The sequence below is a fragment of the Tamandua tetradactyla genome, chromosome 23 (assembly GCF_023851605.1).
Source record: "Tamandua tetradactyla isolate mTamTet1 chromosome 23, mTamTet1.pri, whole genome shotgun sequence".
NCBI classification, from domain to species: domain Eukaryota; kingdom Metazoa; phylum Chordata; class Mammalia; order Pilosa; family Myrmecophagidae; genus Tamandua; species Tamandua tetradactyla.
Window position 1 is genome coordinate 36,016,058 of NC_135349.1, and position 13,749 is coordinate 36,029,806.

General features: G+C 35.5%; 1 protein-coding gene across 6 annotated transcripts in view; it reads right to left on the reverse strand.

Annotated features, from left to right (window-relative positions):
* LOC143667404 (phospholipid-transporting ATPase ABCA3-like) overlaps window positions 1-13,749 on the reverse strand; it is a 287,971-nt gene that overhangs the window by 86,807 nt on the left and 187,415 nt on the right. For all 6 annotated transcript variants that reach the window (XM_077141597.1, XM_077141598.1, XM_077141594.1 and 3 more), the window contains 2 exons: window positions 4,372-4,621; window positions 4,020-4,224 (listed from right to left, as the gene is read on the reverse strand). In XM_077141597.1, coding sequence (XP_076997712.1) covers window positions 4,020-4,224; window positions 4,372-4,621 — 455 coding nt within the window. The remainder of the gene's footprint in view (window positions 1-4,019; window positions 4,225-4,371; window positions 4,622-13,749) is intronic.

Consider the following 13,749-nt stretch of genomic DNA (forward strand, 5'->3'; position numbering starts at 1 on the left):
TTTTTATTATGTTCATGATTTTAGCCTTTAGTTTTCCTTTCCTTAAAATATCTTTTTATCAGGCTTTTAAAATTACTATTAAGCTTGCATTAAAAATGAGCCAAGAACTATTTTCTTCAATACTCTGGAAACATTTGCTTAAAATTGGTTATCATTTGTATTCAAACTCACAGTAAAGCCATCTTAATTTTAGATTCAGTGTCTCTCAGAATTAGTAGGACTAATTAGGCTTTCTCTTTGTGTTTACTAGTTTTTCCAATTTTCAAACATCTTGATAACCAAGTGTAGTCTGTATATCTAGATTTTTTTTCAGTATTTTCTATACAATTACACTGTACTTAGTAGAAATAACCCACATGATTTAAGACTTTAAAATGTGGTAATAAGTGAGCCACATCAGATACCCTGAGAAAGCTTCCCTTATGGTGCTTGCTGGGGAGGGGAACAGCAGCCACTAACAAATTGAGAATAAAAGTGGCTAAAACACAGCTTTCACCAAGTATAAGTCCTAATTAGATAATTAGCCACTCCTTTCCCAACAGAGGAATGTCTTAAGCCTCTCCAGAGGACAAAAATATAATCTGGATACTTTATAACATTTTAATTTCAATGTCTGGCACTCAACAAAATTACATGATGTGACAAAAGACAACATGCCTAAAAATTAAGAGAAAAAGTAAAAACACATTCAGAAGTGTTCCAGATATGAACTTATTGATAAGAATATTGAAAAAACTATGATTAATATGTTTAAGAAAATAGAAAAGTAGAGCACATAGGTTTACAGATGAAGAATTTGACAAGATAATTTGAATGCTGGAAAAGTATTAACTGCAAATTATATATCTAAAACACATAAACCTTAAAATAAGAACCCATTAGATGAGTATAACAGGAGAGTTGACACCACATAAGACAAAGTTGGCAAACTGGAGAAGAGAGCAATAGAAAATATCCAAAGAAATGCATAATGAAAAAAAATGGAATACACAAAAATAGGATTAGAGACATGTTAGAATACAATGAAAGGAAACAATAACCATAATTTGAATCAGAGATCAAGAAGAGAAAGAAGATGAAGTAGATGAATGGATGAGAAAAATGGCCAAATTTTCCAAACTAGTAAGAGACTATAACTCTCAGATTGAGGAAGCTCTGAACACCTCAAGTAGGATAAATGCAATTAAGTTGAGGCATAATATAAGAATAATGCTGAAAACCTAATTCAAATAGTAAATCTTAAAAGAAAATAGTGAGAGGAAAAAGACATTACTTTCAAAGCAATAAAAAAAAGAATAACAGCTGATTTATCAGTGGAAATGATGGAAGCCAGAACACAGTGGAATGACAGCATTAAAGTGAAAGGGGGGAAAATACCTAGCAAAATATACTTCAAAAGAGAAACAAATGAAGGAATTTTCATACAAACAAAATATGTAAGTTTTTTTTTGCTATCAAACAGTCCATAAAAGAAATAGAGAAAAGTATCCAGACAGAGGAAAAATTATTCCAGATACAATTGCAGAAAATAGTAATAATAATACTAGAAAAGATTTCAGGTGGGAAAATGTAAATGAACATTTACTGTAAAAAAACAATGATAGCTTTTGAATTTAATATAGCTGTAGAATTAAAATGCTTGATCAAATTAATGCAAAGGATGGGAAAGGAAAATTAGAATGCTAGGACTTAAGGTCTAAGCACTATCAGAAAAATGATCAAAGCAATAATTTGCACTAACAGTAATTAATCAAGTATGCATACTAAAATCCTAATCTTTAGGAGAGCCACTAAAAGAAAAGTAAAAGAATACATGACACACAGATTAATAGTGGGTAAGAAAAAAGGAGAAAGAGAAACATAAAATAGTTTATTCAAATAGGAAAAGAATAAGATAAACTCAAAATATCAGTACTTCCTAAAATACAAACAGCCCAAGTAGTTCATTCATAAGACTAAGATTATCAATCTGGATAAATACACACACACAAAAAAACTAATTCTAACTATAAATATTTACAAGAGACATTTTACATATAAGGACCCAAAGACTGAATGTTCAAGGATGGAAAAACAGTAATCAAAGAAAACCAGAGTATCTACACTATAACCAAACAAAATATATTTTAAGGTAAGAAGACGCATCAGTGGAAATAATATAGCAAAAATGAGGTCAAACTATCAGGAAAATGCAATTCTAAATATTATATTATTTATATATAATATAATATTCACAAGCACGAATGTATAAATAATATAAAGCAAACTATATAAAGTAAATTTCAAATTCTACCAAATTATATATAATATTATATTATATATAAATAATATAAATATTTATATATAATATTCGCAAGCACGAATGTATAAATAATATAAAGCAAACTATATAAAATAAATTTCAAATTCTATCAAAATTTGACAGACAAGTAGGCAAAATATCAGCAGCAATAAAGATCTATAACATAATAAACAAAACTGACCTAATGGCATACAATGACAAATACAGAACATTGCCCCCAATAATAACAGGACACACAGTCTTGTCAAATACACATTTCCCAAAATCAACTACATGCCGTAACATAAAGCATGATTTGACATATTTAAATGACTGAAATAATTTACAGTATGTTTTCTGAGAAAAGTAGTATTAAGGTATGAACACATTTTTGAGCTGCTTAGAAATTAAATCTTGAGTTTTTTGGAAACCCCATCATCCAGAGATGACTTTGAAAATTAGGAAATTTTTAGAAATGAATGTTAATACGCAAACAGTATATCAAGCTTTTGATTGTTGCTAAGGCAAGATAGATAATTGAAAGATTTAGGGGTGTTTGTTTAGAATTTTTTACAGATTGACCCCACGTCCGTACTAAGTATGTAAGTCCATGGGGACGGATGGGTGGAAGTGCTGGTAGAGAATGGGGGAAGGAGATCATGGACCCAAAGGCAACACCTGCATTAGTTCTCCTGTGTCTGTGATGATAGATGTGAACAGTGACTCTCACAGGGTTAGTGGTTTGCCCCTGCTCTTCCTGACTGCAAACGGAAGAGTATCACTGAGCTTTTTGATCACAGCAGTGCATGTCACAGCAGGAAAAACATCATGCTCTTATCTACCTTGGAGCTCTCTGTATACATGAAGTGCTCCACTTATCACTCCCAACCTCTAATCCTTTCTCTGTTCCAACAGGTAGGATCCCAGTTCTTTCTAAGAATCGTAAGTTATAACTTCCCAACCCTAGAGTCCCACAGGCAATGATCATAGTTTCCTAATGACTTTGGGAGCTCAGTGCAACTCACTTCAGGTAAGAATTGGGTTTGTTTTAACTTTCACAGCAGTATCTCATTTACCCTTTCTTTGATACAGATAGGGGTGTGGCCACAGAGGGGATGGCACGAGATTTGGAAAAGGAGAAGAAAGCAACAAGCATAAACAGACCAAAAAAATTCCTGCTGTTTACTGAAGACTGTTTATCTATTACTTTCATTCCAAAAGGTTTATATGCATACATGCACATACACAGTCAAATGGTCTGTGGCATAAAATTTAAAAATTCACTTGAGGGAAACTAGAAACCAGAGAAGATGAGCATGAATATCCCTTGAATAATTAATGAACACAACAGACGAGAAGATGGGGAAACACTAGGGGCAAGATAAAAAATATTTTTTAAAACATTTTTCTTTGTGTAGTATGACACTGGTCATCTAATGTGACAAGTTATATTTCTTTCTCTTTCTCATTTATAACAGCTTTGGAGCTAGTACATATCAGTGACCAAGGAAGCCAGATGCTAGTTCTGTTTCACAGATAAGAACATTATATTTAAAAGAAAGAATGTAACAGAGAGAAATTTCACTGAGACTTCTGCAATGTATTCTCTAGCACAGTGAGCTAAAGAATTTTCATTTTTGTTGAGAGATTTAGATTTAGATTTTATTATCCAAATAGAATTTTTCTGACATTTTGTCTGAGGGGTCTGAGCCCTCAAGACATTTTGTCTAACACTCACCAATAGTAAGCAGCAGGAAACGAAGAAGATGGCGAAATCCCACAACAGAGCAGAGACCCAGAAATTAATGGCATAGACCCCACTCACATACTGGATATGCTTTGCCTTAGTGGTTCTTTCAGACACTGTGAGGAGACAAAATCCACTGACCAAAATACTCATGCCAAAAAACAAATTCAGGGCTACCTGGATTCCAAGTTGTGGTCTATAAAAGAGTGAATAAAGGGGACAGGTCAGTAAAACATAAAGTGGGAAATATTCATTTCTAACAATGGCTATTTTTGTGATCGGATAGGGGAGAAGAGACTATTCTAAAGCATAAAGATTACTACCAATTAAAAATTATACACACCCTTGCTCTCTTTTAGTAGTAGTCTGTTGAGGCTGAGGTTTGTTGGAGACTGTAATGGAAGCATCAGGTCCAGAAAGTGTCCTAAAAATAATATTGTCTAATAGCGCCAGGGATAATGATGGTGAATGATACGCCTCATTGTTGAACCAGAAGGTAATGTTCATTCTGTTTCCCATAACCTCGATGGAAAATGCGACAATACATGAGTAAACGCATTTTTCATTTTGCAACAAGTAATCCTCCAGGTCACCTGAAATAAGGACAAATTTTGGTCATGGGGTCAGCATGCAATACAAATCCCATATTATTAATTTTGGAGGGCGGGACCCAATAATTTTACTTGCATGATACATTTACTATAAAGCCCTTTATGGAAAATATTTGCTGACTTCTGCTTTAGGGATTGAAAATAAATTGAGGAACTTGTCCTATGTTGCTGTACCCTTCAAAGCATTTGCCAATTCCTAAGAGGCACAGGTGAAAGTTTAACAAGCTGAACACACAATCATCCTCAAGAGGCCAAGAGGTTAAACAGAGAATTCTCTGCTGGGGAGATCATGACCCTCCTAGGGCAAGAAGGTCTGGGAAATAATCCTAAGTGTTCAAATGAGATTTCTGGAGAGTTATACCCGAAGAATAAGGCTGGGTGAAAAAAAAATAGATCGGGAGTGCATGGGTGGTTCACTGGCAGAATGCCTACTTTCCATATGGGAGACCTGGGTTCAATTCTCAGGCTATGCAGCATCCCACCCCACCTCTCAAAAAAAAAAAAAAAATCAGGACTTACAAGGACTAAATCAGTACAAAGTGATCTGTTCCTATCTAACCAGAGGCTTAAAGCTAAAATAAACTATTTACCTCTCAGGGGGGTGATGACATCTAAAACATCTACAGTATTTTTAATACAATATTTAGAATTCAATTAAAAGGTATAAGACATACTGATATATGGGAGGAAAAGATAAGGCAGATAATAAAAACATACCAACATGTGATCCAGGTATGTGGGGTTAAAATAACTGTAAATACTATGTTAGAAAAAGACAACAACCTAATGAAAATCATCCCCAAATTTGAATCAATAAAAAAAATCAAGTGGAAACAGTATATAAATAAAAAATTTTCATTTACTGAAGTTGAAAACTCAACTGAAGTTTTAATAACAAACTGAAAATAGTTGAAGGGGGTAACTAAACTAAAAGATAAGTCAGTAGATAATACCCAGATTGCAGCTGAGAGAAAAATGGATTCAAAACAATAAATATGAAACATATATGGGAAATGGTAAAAAATGTCTACATAGATGGCATTGATATCTAGAAAAAAAAAGTAAAGAAAGAACTGGGGAGAAGCAATCTCTGAAGAGATAATGCCTGATAAATTCCCTAAACTGACATCAAACACATAGCACAGATTGTAAAACACTACAAACCTCAAGCATGATAAATAGAAAAAAAGTGATACCTGGGCATATCATAATAAACCTGATGAAAATCCAATACTAAAAGAACACTTTAAGAGCATCCAGAGAAAAAAAGACACTTATCTTTGAAAGGAGCAACAATGTCTAACAGCTGGATTTGTAAAAGAAATTAAGGAAGCCAGAAAAAATAGCATGATATCTTTAAAGTGCTGAAAGAAAATAACTGTAAACCTAGAATTGTATGCTAGGCAAAAATATTCTAAGTAAAATAAAGATGTGTTTAGATGCAAAAAAAAAAAAAAAAAACTGAGCAAGACTTCATTGCCAGCAGTCCTGGACTGTAAGAAATACTAAGGTTGAGAGGAGCCAAGATGGTGGCTTAGCAAGGGGTGGGATTTAGTTTGTCCTCCAGAGCAGCTAGTAAATAGCCAGGAACAGTACAGAACAACTGCTGGGGCCACGTCAGTGACTGGACAGACAGCATACCCCAATCTGGACCAGGTGAACTGGCTGCAATCCCCCCCAGAACCGTGACTTCCCCAAGCCACAGCAGCCAACACCCCTCCCCCACAGGCTGCTTCCCAGAGGCTAAAGGAAAGGGACTTGACTAGCAGCAGGGGCTGAGCACAACAAAACTCCAAGTGTGGAATTAATTAACAAATTCTGACTACTAAAAATAGGCCTTCAGCTCAGCTGAACTTCGAGGTTGCTAGATTTTGCCGCAGTGCAGAGGGTGTGGGGTTGACAGAAAAAGAAAAAAGAGGTTTTCTTGGATCTGAAAAGGTCTGGGCCCTGCGGGAAAGGAGGGGGCACCTAGGACCTGGAGATACACAGAGCAACGTACCAACTTAAGCTCTTGATTGGCAAACCCGAGGGGTCCTGCTCTGAAAAGAATTTTTCTTTTTCTCCTTTGTAGCTGTGTTTCTACAGCTTGATTACTCTTTGGATACAGCTGCAATGCTTCTTGGGTTCCACTGCCCCAGGCATAAGCAGAATTGAGCTTGTTTGAGAGCTTGTCTGGAGCCTATGCCTTCCCCAGGAGAGGGGTGGGGCTTAGCTCAGGTGGAATCCCTCCCTCAAGGAATTCAGACCCCAGGGTCTGGAAAAGTGAAGCGATTAGAGCCAGCCTACACCCTCTCCTCTGTCTCCAACACACCCCCAGCAGGGAGAGTCTGCTGAAGTTAAAGGTACTGCATCACCTGATGCTGGTGGGATTTGCAGGCAGAAAAGGGCCACATACTAGGCAGGATACGAAAAACACAGAGTCCAGAGACTTCATAGGAAAGTCTTTCAATCTGCTGGGTCTCCCCTCAGGGAAAACTGATGCAGGTGACTCTTTCCTCCTGAGAGGGGAACAGTTGGGTCTGGGAAACCCTGACAGGGGTCTATAATACCTAAGTAGACCCTCCGAAGTGGGGGCAGGGGGGAGGTACCATACAGGCGGGGCAAGAAAGAAAAAAAAACAAGAACTGAAAAATTCTGATCTATTAAACAAAACATAAACTAGAGGACTAGAATAAACTGAATTGAATGTCAAAGAACAGATAGACAACAAAGTCATCCAGCATGAAAATCCTAGGGAAAAAAAAGTGAAATCATTCTCCAGAATAAACTAATTAAGGTAATTAAATGCCTAGACACTAGAAAAGAATAATGACTCATACTAGGAAAATTGAAGAAATGGCCCAGTCAAAGGAACAAACCAACAATTCAAATGAGATACAGGAGTTGAAACAATTAATTCAGAATGTTCGAACAAACATGGAAAACCTCATCAAAAATCAAATCAACAAATTGAGGGAAGATATAAAGAAGGCAAGGAATGAACAAAAGAAGAAATCGGAAGTCTGAAAAAACAAATCACGGAACTTATGGGAATGAAAGGCACAGTAGAAGAGATTAAAAAAACAATGGAAACCTACAATGTCAGATTTCAAGAGGCAGAAGATAGTATTAGTGAACTGGAAGATGGGACATCTGAAATCCGACAAGCCAAAGAAAACATAGGGAAAAGAATGGGAAAATATGAGCAGGGACTCAGGGAATAGAATGACAGCATGAAGCACAGGAATATAGGTGTTCTGGGTGTCCCAGAAGGAGAAGAGAAGGGAAAAGGAGGAGAAAAACTAATGGAAGAAATTATCACTGAAAATTTCCCAACTCTAATGAAAGACTTAAAATTACAGATCCAAGAAGTGCAGCACACCCCAAACAGAATCAATCCAAACAGATGTACTCCAAGACAGTTATTAATCAGAATGTCAGATGTCAAAGAGAAAGAGAGAATCTTGAAAGCAGCAAGAGAAAAACAATCCATCACACTCAAGGGAAGCCCAATAAGACTATGTGTAGATTTCTCAGCTGAAACCATGGAGATGAGAAGAGAGTGGGAGGATATATTTAAGATACTAAAAGAGAAAAACTGCCAACAAGGAATTCTATATCCAGCAAAACTGTCCTTCAGAAATGAGGGGGAAATCAAAATATTTGCAGACAAAAATTTGCTGAGAGAATTTGTGACCAAGAGACTGGCTCTGCAAGAAATACTAAAGGGAGGACTAGAGACAGATAAGAAAAGAGAGGAGAGAGAAGTATGGAGAATGAAGGCTATCAGTAAAGGTAAAAAGAAGAAAAATTAGATATGACATATAAAATCAAAAAGGCAAAATGGTAGAAGAAAGTACTGCCTGTATAGTAATAACATTAAATGTTAATGGATTAACCTCCTCAATCAAAAGACATAGACTGGCAGAATGGATTAAAAAACAGGACCCATCTATATGCTGTCTACAGGAAATGCATCTTAGACCCAAGGATAGACATAGGTTGAAAGTGAAAGCTTGGGAAAAGATATTTCATGCATATAACAATCAGAAAAGAGCAAGAGCAGCTATACTAATATCCAACAAATTAGACTTCAAATGTAAAACAGTTAAAAGAGACAAAGAAGGATACTATGTATTAATAGAAGGAACAATTCAACAAAAAGACATAACAATCATAAATATTTATGCACTGAACCAGAATGCTCCAAAATACATGAGGCAAACACCAAAAAAGAGAAACAGACACATTTACTATAATAGTTGGAGTCTCCAATTCCCTACTCTCATCAATGGACAGAACATCTAGACAGAGGATCAATAAAGAAACAGAGAATTTGAATAATATAATAAATGAGCAAGACTTAACACATATATAGAACAGTACATCCCACAACAGCAGGATACACCTTTTTCTCAAGTGTTCACAGGTCATTATCAAGGATAGACCATATTCTGTGTCACAAAGCAAGCCTCAATAAACTTAAAAAGATTGAAATCATACAAAACACTTTCTCAGATCATGAGGTGATGAAGCTGGAAATCAATAATAGGCAGAGTGCCAGAAAATTCACAAATATATGGTGGGGTCAACAACACACTCTTAAACAACCAGTGGGTCAGGGAAGAAATTACAAGAGAAATCAGTAACTATCTCAAGGCAAATGAAAATGAAAACACAACACATCAAAACTTATGGGATGCAGCAAAGGCAGTGCTAAGAGGGAAATTTATTGCCTTAAATGCCTATATCAAAAAAGAAGAAAGAGCAAAAATGGAGGAATAAAATGTCCATTTGGAAGAACTAGAGAAAGAACAGCAAATTAACCCCAAAGCAAGCAAAAGAAAAGAAATAATGAAGATTAGAGATGAAATTGAGAACATGAAAACAATCGAGAAAATCAATAAAACCAGAAGTTGGTTCTATGAGAAAATCAATAAGATTGGTGGACCCTTAGCAAGGTTGACAAAAAGAAGAGAGAGGAGGCAAATAAATAAAATCAGAAATGGAAAAGGAGACATAACCACTGACCCCAAAGAAATATAGGAAGTAATGAGAGGATACAATGAACAACTTTATGCTAATAAACTAGACAATACAGATGAAATGGACAACTTCCTAGAAAGGCATGAACAACAACATAGACTCGAGAAGAAATAGACGACTTCAACAAATCAATCACAAGTAAAGAAGTTGAATTGGTCATTAAGAAGCTCCCCAAAAAGAAAAGTCCAGGACCAGATGGATTCATATGTGAATTTTGCCAAACATTCAGAATTAGTTTACCAATTCTACTCAAACTCTTCAAAAAAATTGAAGAGGAGGGAAAGCTACCAAACTCATTCTACGAAGCCAACATGACCCCCATACCAAAGCCAGACAAACATATTACAAGAAAAGAAACTACAGACCAATCCCTCTAATAAATATAGATGCAAAAATCCTCAACAAAATTCTTGCAAATAGAATCCAGCAGCACATTAAAAGAATTGTACACCATGACCAAGTAGGATTCATCCCAGGAATGCAAGAATGGTTCAACATAAGAAAATCAATTAATGTAATACACCACATCAACAAATCAAAGCAGAAAAACCACATTATCATCTCGATTGATGCAGAAAAAGCATTTGACAAAATTCAACATCCTTTCTTGTTGAAAACACTTCAAAGGATAGGAATAGAAGGGAACTTCCTCAACATAATAAAGGGAATATATGAAAAACTCACAGCTAATATCATCCTCAATGGGGAAAAACTGAAAACTTTCCCCCTAAGATCAGGAACACGACAAGGATGTCCACTTTCACCATTGTTATTCAACATTGTGTTGGAAGTTCTAGCCAGAGCAATTAGACAAGAAAAAGAAATGCAAGGCATCAAAATTGGAAAGGAAGAAGTAAAATTCCCACTGTTTGCAGATGATACTATATGTCGAAAACTCTGAAAAATCCATAGCAAAACTAACTAGAGCTACTAAATGAGTACAGCAAAGTGGCAGGTTACAAGATCAACACTCAAAAATCTGTAGTATTTCTATACACTAGTAATGAACAATCTGAAGGGGAAATCAATAAAAAAAAAATCCATTTACAATTGCAACCAAAAGAATAAAATATCTAGGAATAAATTTAACTAAAGAGAAAAAATACCTATACAAAGGATCGTACAAGAAATTGTCAAAAGAAATCACAGAAGACCTAAATAAATGGAAGAGCATACCATGCTCATGAATTGGAAGACTAAATATAGTTAAGATGTCAATTCTACCTAAATTGATTTATATATTCAATACAATACCAATTAAAATTCCAAAAACTTATTTTTCATAAATAGAAAAACCAATAAGCAAATTTATCTGGAAGGGCAGGGTGCCCTGAATAGCTTAAAGTATCCTGAGAAAGAAAAATGAAGTTGGAGGTCTCCTTTTACCTGACTTTAAGGCATATTATGAAGCTACAGTGGTCAAAACAGCATGGTACTGGCATAAAGATAGATACATTGACTAATGGAATCAAATAGAGTGTTCAGATATAGACCCTCTCATCTATGGACAATTGATTTTTGATAAGGCAGTCAAGCCAACTCACCCGGGACAGAACAGCCTCTTCAATAAATGGTGCCTAGCCAACTGGATATCCACACGTAAAAGAATGAAAGAGGATCCATATCTCACACCCTATACAAAAATTAACTCAAAATAGATCAAAGACCTAAACATTAGATCTAAGACCATAAAATTTTTAGAAGAAAATGCAGGGAGATATCTTATTAATCTTATAATAGGAGGCAATTTCCTAGACCTTATACCCAAAGCATGAGCATTGAAGAAATAAATAAATGGGAACTCCTCAAAATTAAACACTTCTGTGCATCAAAGATCTTTGTCAAGAAAGTAAAAAGACAGCCTACACAATGGGAGACAATATTTGGAAACAATATGTCAGATAAAGGTCTAGTATCCAGATTTTATAAAGAGATTGTTCAACTCAATAGCAAAAAGACAGCCAACCCAATTACAAAATGGGCAAAAGATGTGAACAGACACTTCTCAGAAGAGGAAATACAAATGGCCAAAAGGCACATGAAAAGATGCTCAACTTCCCTAGCTATTAGGGAAGTGCAAATCAAAACCACAATGAGGTATCATCTCACACCCACAAGAATAGCCATTATCAATAAAACAGAAAATGACAGGGCTAGAAAGGATGTGGAGAAAGAGGCACACTTATCCACTGTTGGTGGGAAGGTCAAATGGTAGAACCACTGTGGAAGGCAGTTTGGTGCTTCCTCAGGAAGCTAAGTGTAGAATTGCCATATGATCCAGCAATACCATTGCTACGTATCTCCTCAGAGGACATGAGGGCAAGGACACAAGTGGACATTTGCACACCAGTGTTTATATCAGCATTATTTACAATTGCCGAGAGATGGAAACAGACCAAATGTCCATCAACAAATGAGTGGCTAAACAAGCTGTGGTATATACATACGATGGAATATTATGCAGCTGTAAGACAGAACATAGTCATGGAGCATGTAACAACATGGATGGACCTTAAGGACATTATGCTGAGTGTAATTAGCCAGAAACAAAAGGACAAATGCTGTATAGTGTCACTGATATGAACTGACATTAGTGAATGAACTTGGAGAATTTCAGTTGGTAACGAAGGCCATCAGGAGATAGAAATAGGGTAGATTTTGGATAATTTGGAGCTGAAGGGATACAGATTGTGCAACAGGACTGATTGTAAAAATTGGATAGCACAATACTACCTAACTATAATGCAATAATGTTAGAACGCTGAATGAAGCTGAATGTGAGAATGACAGAGGGAATAGGCCTTGGGGCAAAAAAGAAATCAGAAGGAAGGATAGACAATAAAGACTGAGATGGTATAATCTAGGAATGCCTAGAGTGTATAATGATAGCGACTAAATGTGAAAATTTAAAAATATTTCTGCATGAGGAAGAACAAAGGAATGTCAATAATTCAGGGTATTGAAAATAGATGGTAATTAATATTTTAAAACTTTAACATATGTGTGAGACAAGCAAAAATGTTCATTTGTACAAAATCAATATTTTGACTAGTGCATTTCCTAATATAATTATGAGGACAGTTTAATCGAACACTATAGTACTTGGAACCTTGCATAGGGCATGAAATTTTGTAGGTTTGTCCAGAGTGATTACCAGATAAATCCCAGAGCGATTTGATTTGAATAGTGAATAAGAAAATATTTGCAGAGTCCCCTAAGGGAAATGGTGAGAATGGAGGAAAATAAATAAATAAAGACATTGAATCGGTTATAAAAAAAACAGCCACCAAAGAAGAGCCCAGGACCAGTTGGCTTCTCAGGTGAATTCCAACAATTATTCCAAGAAATAATAGCAATCCTTGTCAAAGTTTTCAAAAAAATTGGAGAGTAGGGAACACTATCTAAGTTATTCTATGAAGCCAATATTACCCTAACACCAAAGTCAGATAAAGATACTATAAGAAAAGAATATTACAGACCAATTTCTCTAATAAACATACATGCAAAAACCCTCAAAACAGTACTTGAAAATTGAATGCCACAACACATCAAAAGAATTGTATACTATGATCAAGTGGGTTATATACTAGGTATGCAAGAGTGATTCAACACAAGAAAATCAATTAATGTAATACACCATATTAACAAAATGCAAGGAAAACACACATGATCATCTCAATTGGAGCAGAAAAAGCATTTGAAAAACTCCAGTATCTTTTTTTTATAAAAACACTGTGAAAGATAGGAATAGAAGGAAGCTTCCCCAACATGATTAAGGGCATATATAAAAAGCCCACAGCTAATACTGTAATCAATTATAAAGACGGAAAGTTCTCCCTCTAAGAACCGGAACAAGACATGTATGCCCACTGTTCCCACTGTTATTCAACATTGTTTCAGGAGTTCTAGCAAGTGCAATTAGGCAAGAAAAAGAAATAAAAGCCATCAAAACTGGAAAGAAGTAAAACTTTCCCTATTTATAGATGATATCATCTAATACATAGAAAATCCTGAAAAATCCACAACAAAGCTCTTAGAGCAAATAAATGAATTCAGCAAAGTGACAGGGTACAAGATCAATCCCC